The sequence below is a fragment of the Zalophus californianus genome, chromosome 11 (genome assembly GCF_009762305.2).
Source record: "Zalophus californianus isolate mZalCal1 chromosome 11, mZalCal1.pri.v2, whole genome shotgun sequence".
Classification (NCBI taxonomy): Eukaryota; Metazoa; Chordata; class Mammalia; order Carnivora; family Otariidae; genus Zalophus; species Zalophus californianus.
The window spans coordinates 75,169,220-75,189,033 of NC_045605.1; the positions used below are offsets into that span (position 1 = coordinate 75,169,220).

Here is a 19,814-nt window from a genome sequence, read left to right on the forward strand (position 1 = left end):
GAATTAGTATGTGTTAGGGTGGTACCTGGCACTCAGTAAAAGCTATAAAATGTTAGCTATCATTTTTTTAAAGGGTTCTTCCATTTAAAGATATCTTAAGACCAGTGAACTACATGGAAACCAGCTTGTCTTCCATTTCCTGCCTTTTGAGTGATGTTTTTCATTCTGTTTTTGGATTGTATTTTCAGAGGAAAATAGGTTATGAGTCATTATTCTGTGTTATTTGTTTCCTGTCTTCCCATCCATTCACATTGTACACAAGTCTGGACTTGGTGATTTTTAAGAACCAGCTTAAATACTTTATGGTTTTGATTTTCATATTGGAGTACATGGATTCAGTCAAATGTGTAAGAATTTGGAATTGGGAATAATGTTGGTTTCTGTTCAAGAAGATTATTTCATCTGAGGAATGTCTCCACGTGAGGAAACACACAAGAAGTAGCTTGCCTTTCTGAGTACATTCAGCTGATAGTCATTCATCATACAGATAGATGCTGGAACACAGGTACTGGTTTTATTGAATCTAGGTTGTGTTCATTAACTACCTGCTCATTGGTCTACAGGACCCTGTTTGTGCAATTCACAGTCTGATATTTAATCACTGGTTAATTTGGTGCTGTAGTGAATCAGACATAAACTTCTGGCATCAAATCATTTATTTTTATAAGACTAAAGCCTGTGCACTTTATTTTGACTGCATGGTAAGGGTGGTCGATAAATAATATGGCCAATTGTGACTACAGCAAATTGCTATTTAATTAACCAAGGAAGGTATATATTCTTATTGAGAAGGGGGAAGCTCAGGTGGCCTGTAGAGAGGAAGAAGAGAGTAGATGCCAAGATCATCTTCCAGCTGGTTAGCCTCTTGTGTGTCCATAAGACAAAAATATTAATATATGCCTATCTGGTAATTGTGAAGATGAAATGAATACATGCAAAGTGCTTAAAACTGTGCATGGCACAAAGTAGTGATCAATAAAGTCTACTTACTATAAAAAATTGAGACCAGAGATACAGAGGATATAGATGGCTTTCCTGGTGGTATTGCTCTCTCTCCTCTCTTTCATTCTCAGCTGACTTTCCTTTATCTTCGTAAAGCAGAAGAACAGCTGACCAACATCTCCCCATTTCTCCCACACCCCAGCCCCTGTGACCACCGTTCTAGTCTCTGACAGTGTGTTTTTTTTTTTTTTTAGATTCCCCATACAAGTGGTATCATACAGTATTTGTCTTTCTCTGATTTATTTCACTTAGCATGATACCCTCAAGGTCCATCCATGTTGTTCAAATGGTAATATTGCCTTTTTTCTCATGGCTGAATTATATTCTTTTGTACATATATGTACATGCAACATATTCTTAATCCATTCATCTTTTTATGGTTAAATAATACAAACTTCCGGTTATAAGATGAATAAGTTGCTGGTATTTAATGTACCATGGTGCATGGTGATCACTAGCATGGTGATTCTAGTTAATGATGTTGTATTATATATTTGAAAGCTGCTAAGAGAATAGATCTTAAACCTTATTACCACAAAAAATGTGGCAGTTACGTGATAGAAGTATAAGCTAAGGCTATGGTGGTAATCATTCTGCATTATTTTAGTGTATCATATCTATGTGATACACCTTAAAGTTACACAGTGTTATATGCCAATTATATCTTGCTAAAACTGGGGGGGGGGATAAAGAATTGTTGCCCAATTCAATCAGTGATAAGGGAAGGTCATCAACATTTTATGAAGACATCTTCTTGCCTTCCCAAGACTCAGATATCTTGTGGGTGAATTTTTCCCCAATTCCCTTTGTTGGAATTAGACATTTCTTTCTCTAGTAGGACTTAGATTGCCCTCACAAGGTTCATGTTCATGTGACCGTCTCTCTGCTAGATTACGTTCTTTTTTTTTTTTTTTAAGATTTTATTTTTTATCTGAGAGAATGGGGGAGAAAGAGAGCATGAGAAGGGGGAGGGTCAGAGGGAGAAGCAGACTCCCCGCTGAGCGGGGAGCTCGACGCGAGACTTGATCCCGGGACTCCAAATCATGACCTGAGCCAAAGGCAGTTGCTCAACCAACTGAGCCACCCAGGCGCCCGAGATTACGTTCTTCATTGGCTTTTTTTTTTTTCATTTCGTGTAAAAGCCAGAAGACTGGGACCACATTCCACTGACCTTTGGATCTTTACTTCCAGTGGAATCCAGCAGTCTCTTAACACCTTTTGAATTTCCTTTCCTAAATGTAGGGAAGACCAGAGACCGTGGTAGCTTCTACATTTCCAGCGTGTTCTTTGTTAGTCCAACTGACGCACAACTCTTGAGAAAACCTTAGACCCCTTTGGAATAACTCACTGGTTTTGTTGATATCGTTGGCTGAAGTAGAATTCAGATACAGGTGGATTCAGATAGGCTGGGGCACATCCTGAGGCCAAAACTGAATTAACTTTCACTCACTGTGCTGCTTTCCTTGCAGACATTTCATATCAGGTTATGGACATTCTCAAAGGTCAGAATGCCAGGCTGGGAAGAAAGTCTTAAGGTGATGTCTTACAGTGCTTTTCCAATGTCACCTAGAAATTGGTATGCTTTGATTTCCAATGGCACAGAGATATGCTATTTTATGACAGTGTTTGATTCAGAAATTGAGCCCATCAGGGAAAATAAACATCCTGGCATGGGTTTTTCAAATATCTGACATAGCTATATTTGGAAAATACATTTAAATGTCATAAAACCAACAACCTAATTTCTAGATTATGGTGTATGTAACTCTAGGAAGACTTTTTTACCATGCATGGGATGACCAAAAGGTTACTTGGATTTTTTATCTGCAAATACTTGATTTGGCAAGCGACATATTTGTTTGACACCTATCTTAGAAGATGATGTAAAAATCCATTTCACCAGGCAACAGAGAAACTTAGAGTCATTTTCTTACTTTGGATCTGCCTAAGAAAACGCTATAGACTGGATGGCTTCGATAGTAGAAATGAATTGACTCACCATACTGGAGCCTGGAAGTCTGAGATCAGGGTGTCACTGTGGATGGGTTCTTGTGAAGGCTCTCCTGGCCTACAGATGGTTGTGTTCTCCTTGTGTCCTCACATGGCAGAGAGTGAGCAAGGACAAACTATCTAGAGCCTCTTCATATGAGAGCATACATCTCATCTTGAGGCACCACTCTCATCATGTCGTCTAAACATAATTACCCCCCAGAAGCCCCATTTCCAAATGCCATCATAATGGAGGTTAGGATTTCAACACATAAATTTGAAAGGGGTGCACAGTTTAGTCCACAGAAGTTATCTAGGCACCTCCCTAGGTTGTCTAACCATTTTGTTTCCCCTTCTCTTTCTCCTTCCCTTCCTTCATCCTCCATGTCGTCCTCCTCCCTTTTTGTTGTCTTCCTCTCTCCCTTCTTCCTTTTGCTCCTTTCTTCCTTGCTCCACTAAAGCTCCTTGTGATAACATGCTTTAAGGCACATTCATGGGTTGAATCCGATAAATATATTTTGCTTGGTTTGAAATGTTTGGGAAAAGAAGGAACACAAATTCTAAAAAATTAATGCTTGAATATGCAACTTCTCTAGAAAGATCAGAGGTCTAGCCCAGTCTCTGAGAGGTAGTACTAGACGGTTCAGAGTTAGACTCTGAAGCCATTCTACCAGAATTCATATCTTGGCAGTCTAGGTATATCTCCTAGCTATGTGACCTTAGACAATTTACTGAACGTTTCTAAACTGCACTTAGCACATAGTGCCATGTGGTGATGTCTTATTACTCCTTCATGGCATTATCTGACTGGAACTCTGGTTGTTCACAGTCCAAACTCTTGCTATTGTCTTTCCACCACTGAGGTTCAGTGTCACTGTCCATGAGTCCTTGGCCTTGCACTATGCCTTCTCCCTAAAAGAAAGAACCATTTTGTTGTTGTTGTTGTTGTTCTTGGAAGTAGGAAAAGGAAAGATTGATGTATGTTTTAAGAAAAATAAGAGACAAAAATGTATTTCTTTGTTGAAGGGACCTATTTTGCATATAGATTTTCTACCTGGCTTCTGTTAGGCATTTGGTTTATAGTCCTTGCTTCAGGAAGAAAACCATAATTATAGAGAAGCATGAGCATTGGATAAAACACTAGTTTCAGAGCTAGAAGACCTTGCTTTTGTTAAAATCTCAATGATTATCTATCTACCTTTGGGGCTCTATTTCTGTCTTCTCTGGACTTCTTTCATCTGAAATAGGGCATAATAATCTGTATCTTGTCTATCAGACTGGATTTTTATAAGTTCAAGTCAGAGATCATAGAGACTTTAAAAAATATCCAGTCTGACACAGTGGGAGAGTATTGATAATTCTAATATAACAACTGACTGGCCAATGCCACCATGTTTTTATAACTCATGATTTCTGCAAATGCAGGAGATTAAAGTCTGGTAGAATTGCCCTGCAAGTTAATTTACTGGTCTATGGAGAACTTGCCCAAATCCATGCTTTTGTATGAATATATGTTTGCTAGATCTAGCTGCTCTTGGTTTTCAGGGGAGGAGCCAACTCAGTTGACAATAGGTATCAAGGAACAGTGAGAACACTTGGGTCATCTGAATAGTATTCTCTAGAACTTGTGTCTTCAGAAAGTTTCTGGAATGTCAAGCTCCTCAAAACAGGAGGAGAGAGGGGAGAAAGTGCTTCAGTAGGCTTTATGATCCGTGGACAGAAAAATTTGAATATGTCAAGAACTTTAGGATGGAGGGGGCGGGTGGTCTTTAGATAGTCTCTGGTCCAACTCCCTGATTGTATTGATGGGAAAATCAAGGTCTAGAGAAGAAAAAGTGACTTGCCAGTTCTATAGTTACCTAACAGAAAAAGCGGGAACGTAACCTGACTCTTGACTGTCAATCCAGTGCTCTTGGTCCAGCAGTCAGAGTAGAACAAGTATGCTTCTTGGAGTCACAGGGACCTGGGTTGAAATTCTAGGTACTCTGTATGTAATTTCCGATGCTAGTCCATGGGATGGAAATAATGAGATGGGATATCCACAGAGCTTGCAACAGAGCACAGTCTCAGTAAATCTTGGTTTGCTTTCCCCATTCTGTTTCCTTTTTAAATATGCACGAGAGGTAGGCATAACCACCTTGCACCAACCCCCCAGCTCCAATCTTTTCTATATTGCCCTTTTCTAGGAAATTCTTAGAAACAAGTCTGAGTAGAACACACCATTTTATCAAGAGAATTCTTTGCATTTGCTTCTATCTTTGCTACCCAGACCCTGCACTCTAATTTAATGATGATAATGCCAAATTCGGTTCTATGTTTGCTCTGAACTCTTATGCAGATGGAGGCTGGTGATATATGAAGAATCATTATGCCACATCAAGTTTCATTTTAAAGTCCATAAGTATACCTTTTTAAAATGAAAACAAACTACTTCACCATCCTGGGGAGGGACATAAATCATGTATTTTTATTACCTCAAAAGACCACCAGAAGATGAGCTCCAATATTTCAAAGGTGACAAGCAATCTATACGAATGAATCGTAATTTGAGCCCCATTATACTCGAGCTGATATATACTGCAGTGGGGTTTATAGATGTTTCTCGAAAAATATGTAAAAGAAAACAACCAGGTCTTTTGTCTGTAGTTTCTAATCCTAGAGGAGGCAATCAGTCTTACGCAACCAGCATAGAGACTGTATCAAGCTGTGGGTTCAAGGTGGGAACAGAATGCTGCTACCTGTTTTGGGGCTCTGGGTCACTGGAGCCTAAAGTGTGAAAGTGTTAAGAGTGATTTAAAAGAGCCAAAGAACCAGTGATGCATGGTGTAGCATCGCTCTTTGAACAGAGTATAATACCAGAACAAATGTTAGGAACAGCTTTGCACACAGACATAGAATTTGGAGATCTACTTGTTTCCATATGCTTCCTGGCCGCATCAGATGTATCTAACAGAGTTATAGGATTGAATCATTATTGAGGACTAGAAATGCTACAGTGTGGACTGTGCCAACTTTGAAATCAGACCATGTGTATTCAAACCCAGGCTCCTAGGCTTCTGACTTTGTGCCTTGGGCAAGTGACCTAATAATCTCTGAGCTGCATTCCCTCATCATGACATGGGGCTACCTACTTCCTTCAAGAAGAATAAATGGAGTGATGAGACGCTATCTGGTGAATATGTAGCACAGTGTTTAATACATAGAAATGACATCTATGAGAAATACTCATAAAAATGAGTACTAACCGGGTGCCAGGCGGCTGTTCCTAGTTTTACCCTCTGAGGTGATACACATTGAACCTCAAATTCTTCTTGGTATTACCCTGTGCCTAATGGTGCAGTTTTTTTTTTTAATCCATTCATCCTTCCAGTAATTAGGTTAACTGTTGTTCTTATAAAAACTTCTTAGACTGATTGAGACCTTTAACTTGAACCTGGACTAGAGTGTGTCCAGCCCCCACCTTGAGGTTCAGCCTTAGGTGGAGCCTCTTGTCTCCTGGATTTGGATTGAGTGTCACACCTGGAGAGACCATTGCTTGAGAAAGAAATCGGCTTCAGGCAGAACACCTGCAACACCTGGGCAAAGGTCAGACGGCTTTCAGGTTAAAAATCCTTGGTTCTTTGGGCCCTATGTATTTCTCTCTGTGAGCATCAGTTCATTCCTTCATTAGGGAGTTCTGTCTGGGGTTTGTTTGCTTGTTGTTGTAATTATTCATTACCTTTCAGAATCTTTCTGAACAGTATGCACCGTTTGTCTTAGGCTCATCTTAAAAATCTCAGCTCACTAGTTCTCAAGATTGTTTTCTCAGGGTATCTCAACTCTGAAGATGTTCGTTAATTCTGTTTTGATTCTTTCTATAATCAGATTTCCTTTTGAAGCACTCTTGAGTCCTATCAGAACTGTCTGCGGGGTTGATGAGGCAATCTTTTGTTTCAGCAAATGCGTTGCTAGTCCATCCCCAGCCCCATCCTAAAAATGGAGAAATTCTCATTTCCTTCCTTCTGTATTATTGCTTCAAGAGACCCAGCTAGATGACTCTAAACACTTGACAATTTTTTTCCCTCCCCTCTGCGTTAGTTATACCATCAGGTATTTTTATATCTGGTGTTTGCATAATGGGGGATAGGCAACAAAGATAAGGTTGTAACAGTTTAATTCTCTGGTATGTTTGTCAACTTTTCTGCTTTATTTTGGTGCTTTTTCTGGACTGTTACCAGGAAATTATGAGATCTGCAAGAGTTGAAATTATCAGTGGTATGAAGTGAAAATGAAAACAGCTTAAAGACACCTCACTGGAGCAGTGGGGATGTATGGCATGGGGTCGTTTGTGACTTGGAGAGAGTAAAGGTTGAAGAAATTTATGTGAGAAATTCTCCCTGGGATCTTCTAACCATTCCCTTGTCCTGTTTTTGAAAATATTTTCATTTAGGGTCTTAGAATCCTCTGAAACAAAGGGATGGTTTGGCTGTTTGAGTCAAAATAAGCTTGTTACAGCCGAGTAACTCCTTCAAATCTAGATAAGGCAGATGCCTCTCATCAGTTATCCAGTGGCCTAAGGGAAATGAGCCAGGAGTTTCTCTCTGGGAGGAGCTGACAAGGGTCCATGACAGGGAAACATTCATTGTAGTCAGCAGCCTGGTTGGCAGCTGTGGCCCATGGGCCTGACTAGTTTCTCATCCTAAAGAATGTCTGGGCATCCTGGCAGAATGAGATGGAGTTCAGTGTGGCTATCTCTCTGAGAGTAAAATACCAAGGTGATTTAGCCTTCAGTTTGGCCAGCTCCAGTCCATTCTCTTCACTACAGCTGAGTGGTATTTTAAAAACAAATTGGTTTGTGCCCCTGCCTTGATTAACATCTAGACTCCTTCCTGTGGCCCACAAGGCTCAGCAGGATCTGGCCTGAGCTTATCTTGCCAGTTTCACTTTAAATAGACAAAGCTCCTTCCCCTAATTCTTCTCCAACATTCTTCTCTGTCTGGTATGTTATTCCTCTCCCCTTCACCTGTTTCACTTCTGTTTTAGGTCTTCAATGAAACATCATGTCCACAGAGACTGTTCCTCTGGCCCTCTCGGACCACATCCAATCCCCCTGTTAAAAGGTCTCCCGTTCTTGGTACAACTTACAAGTTTCGCCCAATGTCTTGCCAGGCTGTGAGGTTAATGGTGGCATTTTGTTCATCCTCTGCTTCAGGGCCTAGTAGAAGGCTAATTAATGTTCATGACTCAGTGATTCTCTCCCTTCGTAACTCTACAGAGACAACAAGTTTAGCCTCTGGAGTTTCCCTTACCTTTCCCCACCTCCGGTCTCTACTTGGTGAATTTCTGTTCATCTTTTAAGATCAAGCTTAATGATCTCTTTCTTTTAGATACCTTTCCTAGTCACCTTTCTACCAGCCAGGGTGGGCTCAATGGCTTAAATGAACAAAAGCATATTTGTAACTCATGCAACATATTGATCAGGCTTGTCTGGTTGCCTACTCCTCGCTCAGGGACCCAGGCTGAGAATGTCTCCATCTCTGTGCTTCCATGATTTCCAAAGCAGGGGCAAGAAAATGTGGTAAGCCAGCTGCTGGCTCTTAATCTTTCCCCCTAGAGGTGGTATGCTTTGCTCAGACATCATGCCCAGTCATATAGCTATGCTTAACTTCAAAGAGGATGGGGAAGTACATTTGTATGATGTACCCAGGAAGAGGAAAACTGGTAATGTTTGAGGAACAACACTGATGCCAACCAACTCCCTCCAGTGCCTGGCTTCTCTTGGTATTTATTCCCAGCCTCTCACTTACAATGATCTATTCTTCCACTCCCCCATCGTTGCACAAAAGACCTTAAAATCAACAATAACTGAATCAGCTCCAAAATATTAATGTCAAGCACACACTTTATAACCCCGTCTCCTCGCTTTCTAGCTCATGCATTCTAGTACCCTCATGGAAACTGCAGTTTGGGTTCCCTAAGAAGCAAACTTTGAGATGGAGGCTGGCATGCAGGAAGTTTATTAGGGAGTGCTCTTGGGATGAAGGCCTCTAAGGAAGGGAAGAATGCAGGACTGGACAGAGGGAGAAGTTAGCTCAATATCACTGAGTGCTCTGAAATCTGGATGGTCCCTTAGAATTATCTTGAGCTGGGGTAAATGAGAAGCAGTCTTTGTTGTAGCTCACTCCCAGGATGAAAGTGTGACTGACTGTATTATCTCTCATTAGCCAAGGACAGTTTCCCTAAAAGGATAACAGCTGATGATTGTTAGCAGGCAATACTCCCAGTAGCTGGGGGATTAAGTTCTTTAGTTCTGAAGTGAGATCTGAGAGTTACAGCAGAGTGCCCACCCCTAATACCCAGTCCATTTCAGCTGTCTATCTCCATCTTCATGTGCTCACATCTCTCCTAATTAGCCGAGATTCCTTGGCACTTCATCATCATCATCTCTTTCTTTAGACCCTCAATTCCCCTGTATCTCTGTTTACTCATTATATCTGCATAAGAATTCATCTCTGGTTACACCCTTCTACTGCCCCCAAATACCTAAATGAAATTGGAGAAAAACACAGGTCCATGCTGACTGCTCTCACTTAACTCATTCGTGATCACAAATCACAGCAGCTCCTCAGCCACCGTACTATATGCTCTGAGTAAATGTTTGTTCTCTTTTATCAACATGACTAATACCTTATCCCCCTCCTTAAATATCTGATAGCTCCTCCCTTTCTTAAATCTCAGACGTTACCCTCTCTTTTCATTTAACTGAAAAAATAAAAATAAGCAAAGGAGAATGACTTCATCTTACCACCAACTATGCCAACGCATCTCCATGTCTTCCCTTATCTCAGCTTTGTTCTTATTGTAGAGATGACTTGTTCCATTCTGTGTACTGCTTCCCCCCCAGATTTGGCTCCTGCAATGATCTCTTTCTTCTATATCATCAGTTTGCTTCACTCGTATCGAATCCTTTCCCAAAGTGTACAAACGTGCTGTGATCTCTCCCATCCTGAAATAAGACACTCTCGACACCAAGTCTCTCCAGAACTACTACCCCATTTTTCTTTATGGGAAAAAAAAATCTCAAAAGGTTTGCCTTGTTTTTCTGTCTCTATTCCCTCCTCTTCCATCCCGTCTTTAATTGACTCAAGTCAGGCTTTTCTCCACCACCTTCCCAAATCTACTCTTCTTCCGTCAAGGTCACCGTGAACTGCTTCATGCCCAATCCAGTGGTTAGTGATGTCCTGATCTTATTCAGCTTCTTAGCCGATGACAAAAGTGATCATTACTCCTTTCCTGAAACCCTTTTCCTCTCGACTTTTGTGATACCACTGTTCTGTGAAGCAAAATGCTTAAATGATGTCAGGTATCGACTTGTTAAAGAATTCTAATGCTCTGGGTGCCAGAAAGATCTGAACTACACCTCATGCTCGGTTACTATTCTGTCTTAAATTCGTGGGAGAGTTCCCTTCATACCCCAGCTTGATAGAATCTTATATAGTTTTTATATTCGACTGTCCATTTATTTTAATTGTGCATTGTCTTGGATCATTTTTGGAAGAACATGATCTTGTATAAGTAGAACACTTTATTGCCTGAAGCATTTCAGTGATTTCTGGTGTTTTGCACTTACAGTTAAGCAAGTCTTGCTAACTGTGTGTCTTTCTAGGACCTCAGTTACTCCACAGTAACTTTTATTTATGGGCTGACAGATCTTTAGTGCTGAAAAGAATCTGATATTATTTAAGTGTATTTTATTAAGAAATAAGTCAATCCACTTTTACTTTTATATAGATAAGTGAGATTCCTAGTGCCCCAATATAGCTGTTTTTATCCTCTGTTTCTACACATGAAGTGCCTTAGGACTTTGGTGATTACCTTAATAGTAACACCATGGTTGACTGTCATTTTCAAGGTGCTTTCATGAAGTAAATCATAGTAAATAAGAGATTGACTTCTGAGTTCAAATCCTGGGTATAGCATGTTCTAACAGGATGACTTTGTGCCAGATATTTAACTTCTCTAAGGCTCAATTTTCTAAACTTCAAAATGTCAGTAGTGCTGCGTGTACTTGGATCATGGAATTGTATGTTAATTACATTAGATAATTTAATGATGTAAAGCAGTAGGTTTAGAACTGGCCTGTATGACAAACTGATAAGAACCTTGAGACTCAGCATGGTTAAATGCATGTCACAGGCTAGTAACTGGAAGAACCAGAACTCTCATTGTGTTAGGTCCTTATGCTGTGCTGTGATCCTTTCCTCTCCATCTCCATAAGCACTCGGAGTAAAATGAACATTTAAGGCATTTCTGAAAACAACTTCCAGAAAAGACTAAAGTCTGTACTTAAGGTTGTAGGTTATTTCAGTTCTTACCATGAATGCTTATGAGGAAGCTGGTGATGCCCTGACCTCCATTTCAGAGAGAAAAAGATCTTTTTGTTGAATCAGCCCATTATTCTGTCACATGGGAAGGATCTCCAGGTCAAGGAATGAAAGATGTCAGTTTGCATTAGACAACAGCTGTTGTCTGTATTCACAGTACAACATGGGAGAAACTGGCTGCGCCATCATTTTTTAACAGATGGATTAAAGCGTGTCTTAGTAAGACACCTGAGCAGAGAGGCCTGGATCCCCTTGATCTCTCTGATAAAAGCTACACCATGTACAGTGGACACCTAATAAATATTAATTGGTATCAACTCACTGGACTCAGAACTCTTTGATTTTGGATGTTTAAATCCAGCATCCTTCTTGGTGAGAGACTAATAGACTAAGATTGAATAGCAGATTCAATCTTCATACTTCTTGGTTTCTTAACTGTTAACATCTCACCATGCATCTTTCTTGAAATACTTTCAGCTCAAGATGGGATCTAATGAACCTGAATGCAGTTGAATTTGCATTTAAGTTTTGTGTTTACTGCATCTTGCTTTTTCTTTTAGCTTTGATGGGCATTTGCCTTTTTAAATTTCATTGTAAGATGAGCACACTAAATAAAGTTCATTCACCTAACTGCGATGTTGCTTCTTTTGTTCTCCTTCAGATATTGATGAGTGTGCAGCTAAGATGCATTACTGTCATGCCAATACTGTATGTGTGAACTTGGCTGGGTTATATCGCTGTGACTGTGTCCCAGGCTATATCCGAGTGGATGACTTCTCTTGCACAGGTGAGCATGAAGAAGCAACACTGTTTTTCTGATTCAGTCCTTCTCTCTGCCATATGTGTGTTGTTAAATTTAACTCTAAGTGTACTAGGTAGTACTGTAACCCGGCTAGTTTTTCTCTTGCACTGTTTCACCCTCCCCTTTGGAGAAAAAAGTTGTAAAAAAAATTTGCCTGCGTAATTTATTTCTACTCCCAGTGGACTTAGAGATATCAGTTTTAAGAATGGAAAAGTATCAAACTATTTTTCTTCTATCATGCTGAAATGTTTTTGTATATAAGAAAATGTACTTTGTTCCCATTGGGAAAGACAAGGATTAAATTTAGAGGGGCAGTGGAATACCTGGTGGGCAGGAATTGGGCATGTATGGGAGCCAGTCAAGACTCTGGATTGACATATGCTGATGGTCAGTTTCCCCTATATGGCAGGGCTCTCAGCACTAAACTGGCATTCTAGGGATATGGGCGGTGCCTTCGTGTGAGCAACGCTGGCCTTGTGGGGCATTTGGTTTGGGGGTTCCAATATACTTCCAATTATATATATATGGAGGTATGAACAGTAAATTGGTTAAGGATGGTAGAAAGTTCTGAGTCTTTTTTCTTTTGGTCAAATGTCTTTAAATGACCAACCTGTAATCTATAAGAAAAGTGCCCCTCGAACACAGAATTTCAGTCATTTTGTACCTTTCCCTGACTCCTGCATCTTTTTTTTTTTTTTTTTTTTTTGTTCTATTAACAGTGGCCTATAAACTGAATTTTTCACTCAGAATGGACTGCCACTCTTAGGTGTATTTTATTCCCAATGACCTTTACAGAAGTGCAAAAAATTGCAAAAGTTAGGGAGCATGTTTCTGTGTCCAAATAACCTTTCCCATTGATTGTTGTGTATTTATGTTATTATTTTTTGGCTAAGGAGCTGGTGATATGAGATTAATACAGGTTTCTGATGGCCACAGATAGCCAATCTCCTTTATCTTTCATGTAGTATAACTAAAATTCCCAGAGAAAAAAGAGATTGCATCAACACAGCATGCTGAGAGCTAAACATTTTAAAGGGGATGCAAAACTCTTTTGGACCTATAAACAAACAATCTAGAAATCTGATGTTTTGTATGATTGTTTCTTCTTATGATTTACCTTAACCCTAAGATTAGAAGGAACCAGTGAATATCCTCCTAACAACAACAGCACATATCATGCAACTCTGTAAACCTTGATTAAGGCCCTGCTGTGTAGAAAGGCCTTGTTGAAATCATAGCAGAATACCACCTCTGCTTTACTTTTTCACAAAGGAAGGAAGATCGGAGCTCCATGCTTGTTGAAAGCCTCTTAAGGATAGGTGCCCTGCCTGGTGGTTTATATATGGAACAAGATGGAAAATGTACTTATAGAATTACTTTGAGAAAGCAAACTGTATTATTGGAGTAAAAAACAAGGATGTGCGTGTCAGTGGGTACCCAAGCATCCCCTCTGCAAAAAAAGAGGCTCAGAGAGACTTTCTCTGATTTATATAATTAGCTACCCATTATCCTATCACCTGATTTTAATTTTCTGACTATCACTTATTACCATGTAGAGTTTTTATTTTTTATATGTGATTTTCAAAAATTTTCTCTCTATTAGATTGTAAGATCTGAGAGCTGGGACCTTTTCTCTTTTGTTCCCTATCTTTGCTACTTAAAACATAACCTAGTTGGAGGAGCTGGGGTTGTGGAGAACATAGCCTGGCAGAGTGCCGTGCTCGACAAATATTTATTGAATGAAGGAATGAACAAAACTATTTGGCCTTGGGCTATTTACTTCTCTAAATTTCATTTATAAAATACAGCTCATATCTGCTGTGTCTGCTATACCTGTTATATGTAGCTCTTAGGTTATTATGAACATCAGATTGTATATATGAAAACATTTATCTTGGCACTTGCAGGCACTTGCATCAGTCAGGATAGGATGTTCTGCAGTAACAACCCTAAATATGACTAACCTAAAATAACAAGGTTTTGTTTGTCTTTCACTGGTCAACAAGAAGGGTGCTTTGCTCATCATAATTACTGTGGGGTACAAGCAGATAGAATAGTCAGTATTATGAACATTGCCAGTCATCAAGATATGAAAGAGTCTGGAGGGTCTTGAAACAGTCATTCAGTATTGTTATCAGAGAGTGACACATACCCTTTCCACACTCTGCTCGTTGACTAGAGCTAGTCACCGGTACCCAGCCAACTACAAGGGCATGAAGAAATGCAGTTCTACTTTGTGCCTAGAAGGTTTGGAAAACCAGAAATATTTGGTGAATGGTGCTAATGAATACGTAGTGACTTAAACTTAATAGATTCTCAACAGATTTTGTTTCCTTTAACAGGAGCTGTTTATTAAAATAACCCTCTTTCCCCCAACAGTACAGAGTGTGTTGGGGAAAGTAGTCTCAAAAACATGATGATATTAAGCACATCTGTACTAAGTGCTGTGATGGAAGGACAAGCAAAGTACAATAAGAAAAAGTTGCTTGATTTCCAGAATAGTGTGTGTGGAGTGTTTTTCAAGCCACAAGGAGCTACTGGAGTTAACTCATGTTAACATGCAGTGAGCGGATTAGGGTAGGATTTTATAGTCTGGAATATGGATGGGAGTGCAGAGAGCTGAGAGACAAGCATTCTCCCTGCCATTTCTCCTCTGAACCAGATCCCAGGGCCTCCATTAGATGCTTGCATAGTAAGTTGGAACTCTGATATTTACCGTGGTGTCCTGAAAGTAAGCCTGTTAGGCCAAAGGTGCTCTTTGCTCTCCAAGATAGATCAGGTCCCCACCTCCAATCTCTGTCATTTCTTTATTGGCAAAGACTTCTTCCTCTAAGTGGCTATTTGTCTATGGTAATAAGTAAGGTATATAATAGATGTTGGCCACTGTAAGGCATCTTTTCACGTTTCATTTTCTAAAGACCATTTTCTGGAGAAACTGACAGACTTGAAGGCATCCTTTGTTTGCCCCAAGTTCCTGATACAGCATTTCTCATTATTGGCATTCCTGATTTCCAAAGTCCATTCCAGACTCTGTCCCAAATCAATTAGTATCTGCTGCTACTGTTAGTTTTCTAAATATGTCAAGGTCACTGTTCTCTTTCTTTTAGTATGCCATTTAGCTTGTCCTTAACTGCCTTAGAGGTCAGTAGTAATACTGAAAAATTAGATTCAACTAAAAATTAGTGAGCCTAGAAGTAAGATCTATCAACTTTGGTAATAGATTATTGAATGATTGATTGATTGACCCATTTCATTCATTTATTCATATATCTAATACATCATTAGTATCAGTCATGAGTATTAGGAAATATGGTCACTGAGAATAGTGATAAATGATCTCTGTGCCCAGAGAGTTCATGATTAATGAGGCAATGTCTTCATGTGAAAAAACTCAAATGTATATTCACTATCAAAAATGTTCCAATGTTTGCCAAATCAATCCCTCTTGAAAGTCTTAGTAGAATTTAGATGAGTATTGGGTGTTTAATCCCATGTTAGTTGTTAGTCCTTTATAAGGTCCAGAGAAGAAACCCTAAAATAGCCATTTGAAACTTTATGCTGATAACCATGGTCCTTTTAGAAAGATTGCACCTGTGACAATAAATAGATGTTAAACTTGATGCTGGAGGGGAAAGGCAATGTGTCAAACAGAAAAGAAACTTTAACTCTTTCCCCCTTTTTATCTTAATAAAAATTGGAAAAAAAATCGTATCTCGTGGGAAAATAAGGGTTTAACATTGAGAATACTTACCCCCAACTTAAATGGTTTCACTTATTTGTGGTATATAAGGAATAGCATGGAGGACATTAGGAGAAGGAAGGGAAAAATGAAGGGGGGGGGGAATCACAAGGGGAGAGGAACCATGAGCGACTATGGACTCTGAGAAACAAACTGAGGGTTCTAGAGGGGAGGGGGGTGGGGGAATGGGTTAGCCTGGTGATGGGTATTAAGGAGGGCACATATTGAATGGAGCACTGGGTGTTATATACACACAATGAATCATGGAACAGTACATCAAAAACGAATGATGTACTGTATGGTGACTAACATAACAATAAAAAAATGTGTTATAACTTAATTTTTACACCTAGAGGCTGGGGATTCCCTGACATGACCCCGTATTCTATACGAGGCTTTGTACTTTTTTCTAGGAAGGTTTCCCTTGCCCTTTGAAAGGGTGAAATTGAAAGCATTTGATGCTTGGGCCAGTTTTTGGCCTTAGGATTTGTGTGAGTCTACATCACTTTCTGTCCTGTAAGAGACCCCTGGGTTGCCCTTGCTCTTTTATGAATTTCGAAATTGGAGGATTCCCTGAAATTAGGCTGGTGGGGTGCTTTTCTATTCTCTGTACCTTTTGATTTTTGCAATGGTCAGACTCCTTGATTTACTGGTCCCTGACATTCATTTATCCCCAGTTAAACTGCCTGTGTTTTGCTTGTTTGATAAGATGTTATCATTAGATACTCAGGCAGCTTGAAAGCAGGATACCTGTGATTTATGACAAAAGCATGCAGCAATAAGACAGGTACTTGACAGTAATGGGTAAGCATTCATTTTTATGCCAAAAGCTTCCAATGAAGGTAAGAAATAAAAGAAACAAGTGAGATAACCTGTATCCCATGTGAGTTCTATTACCTTGCTCAAAGGATTTGTATTTTCTTGATATTGGCATGGAAGAAAGCTTGAAGGAAGTATATGTTTGAAATACTTCAAATAAACTTAAAGTTAGATATAGTACATTAATTTTAGTGGTTTCAATTGAGCACCTTATGAAAAGAGGTGAGGCAACAGTTTAAAAGATTTAGGATTAAGAGGTAACTGTTAGAAATTTTAGACCAGTTTTCTGAAAAAAGCTTTTCTCCTAAGGTTGATGATATAAAGAACACTTTGAAATATGAGGTGCCTGATGTCGTTTTATTGAGCAGAGCCATATGAAATAGAGCCAAAATAGAACATTCTGCAACTTGATAGAGCATGGTAGTAAAATTTCTATTGATTATCCTTATCTTTAAAGCACATAGCATGTGCTTATTTTGGACATACTTGTTCTTACTTTTGACTGTCTGGCAGTATTAAAGGGATAAGTTACTAATTACTTGACTTTCGGTCTCAGAAAAGGTGAGATAGCTGTAAGAATGAAATTCTAGTAATAGATCTGTAGACTATTTCTACTTGAGTGAAAATGCTGTATCAAATGCTTTAAGATGCAAAACTACCTTTGATAAAGATGGCAGAAAACATTTATTAATATATTGAATAAGTAAAGTCAAAACAAGAGTTAGAGTTTTAGATATTCTGAAATCCAACTAAAATCTCTGATGATTATTAGACATTTACCCTTTGCTTTGATTTGTTTGGCTAGTATGTCTCCCCCCTTTGTTTTGTCCCCCCCTTTTTTTTGTTCCTTTAAATAGGTAGTTGGCTCTGTTACCCACATCCCCTTCCAGAGGAGGGATGTGACAGTACTGAAAGCAGGATTCCAAACTCCTGACTGTTTTTGTGCAGAGGTTCTCAACCCTCAGCTCAGGTTGGAATCACTCAGGACATGGGGTGGGGGGGGGGGGGAGTCAATGTTGGGATATACTCTTAGAGATTTTGATTTGCATTTGGTCTAGGACTGAGTCCTGGCTCCAGTTTGTTTAAATGTCCAAGTGATTCTAATATGTAGTCTGGTTTTGTAAGACCAAGAATGGCAGAGAAGAATCTGAAGGGAGGAGAATTGTTCTCCTTAATATAGAGTAGAAAAACCAGAGTGGGTAACATAGGGTCAGGAAGTAATGAAGGCAGAGACTCGAATAGTTTCTGGAGGAAGGGCCCTGCCTATAAGGCTGCATTCTGAGATATGTAAGGCTCTGGAGATAGAAAATCCTCAACAAAATACTAGCTAACAGTCCACAATACATTAAAAAATCATTCACCATGATCGAGTGGGATTTATTCCTGGAATGTAAGGGTAATTCAATATTCACAAATCAATCAGTATCATACATTACATCAGTAAGAGAAAGGCTAAAAACCATATGATTATTTCAGTAGACATGGAAAAAGCATTTGACAAAGTACAACATCCATTCATGATAAAAACCTTCAACAAAGTAAGTTGAGAGGGAACATACCTCAACATAATAAAGGCCATATGTGAAAAACCCACAGCTAACATCATACTCAATGGGGAGAAACTGAGAGCTTTCCCCTTAAGGAGGAACAAGACAAGACTGTCCACTCTCACCACTTTATTCAATATAGTACTGGGAGTACGAGCCACAGCAATCAGGCAACAAAAAGAAATAAAAGGCATCCATATCAGTAAGAAAGAAGTAAAACATTTACCATTTGCAGATGATATGATATTATGTAGAAAACCCCAAAAGACTCCACTGAAAAACTGCTAGAACTGATAAATGAATTCAGTTAAAGTCTCAGGATACAAAATAAATATGCAGAAATCTGTTGCATTTCTATACAATAATAATGAAGCAGAAGGAGAAATTAAGAAAACAATGTCATTTACAACTGCACCAAAAGTAATAAAATAGGAATAAACCTAACCAAAGAAGTGAAACACCTGTATTCTGAAAACTATAAAATATTGATGAAAGAAATTGAAGATGACAAAAGTAAATGGAAAGACATTCCGTGCTCATGGATTAGAAGAACAAATATTGTTAAAATGTACGTACTACCCAAAGCAATGTACACATTTAATGCAATCCATGTCAGAATACCAACAGCATTTACATTACAAAACTAGAACAAAAAATCCTAAAATTTATATGGAATCACAAAAGACCCTGAATTACCAAAGTAATTTTGAAAAAGAAAAGCAAAGCTGGAGGTATCAGAATTGCAGACTTCAAGTTATGTTACAAAGCTTTTGTAATCAAAACAGATGGTAGTGACACAAAAATAGACACATAGCTCAATGGAACAAAATAGAAAACCCAGAAATAAACCCACAACTATATGGTCAACTAATCTTTAATAAAACAAGAAAGCATATACAAAGGGAAAAAACAATCTCTTCAAAAAATGGTGTTGGGAAAACTGGATAGCAGCATGCAAAGGAATGAAACAGGGCCACTTTCTTACACCATATGCAGAAATAAAAAGTTGGATTAATGATCTAAATGTGAGACCTCAAACCACAAAAATCCTTGAAGAGAGCACAGGCAGTAATCTCTCTGACATTGGCTGTAGCAACATTTTTCTAGATGCGTTTCCTGAGGTAAGGGAAACGAGCAAAAATAAAGTATTGGGACTACATCAGAATAAAAAGCTTCTGCTCAGCAAAGGAAACAATCAACAAAACTAAAAGGCAACCTACTGACTGGGAGAAGATATTTGCAAATGACCTATTTGATAAAGGGTTGGTATCCAAAATGCATATAGAACTGATACAGCTCAACACCTAAAAAGCAAATATTCCAGTTAAAAAATGGGAAGCAGACATGAACAGACATTTCTCCAAAGAAGGCATCCAGATGGCCAACAGATACATGAAAAGATGCTCAACACCACTCATCATCAGGGAAATGCGAATCAAAACCACAACAAGATTTCACCTCATATCTGTTAGAAAGACTAAAATCAAAAACACAAACAAGTGTTGGTGAGGATGTAGAAAAAAATTAATCCTCTTGCACTGTTTGTGGGAATG

At 39.0% G+C, this 19,814-nt stretch overlaps 1 protein-coding gene across 3 annotated transcripts in view; it reads left to right on the top strand.

The window, feature by feature from the left end:
- The window catches only part of NELL1 (neural EGFL like 1), an 821,645-nt gene that overhangs the window by 379,998 nt on the left and 421,833 nt on the right, over positions 1-19,814 (top strand). For all 3 annotated transcript variants that reach the window (XM_027581185.2, XM_027581188.2, XM_027581186.2), the window contains exon 13: positions 12,016-12,141. In XM_027581185.2, the coding sequence (XP_027436986.1) occupies positions 12,016-12,141 (126 nt within the window). The remainder of the gene's footprint in view (positions 1-12,015; positions 12,142-19,814) is intronic.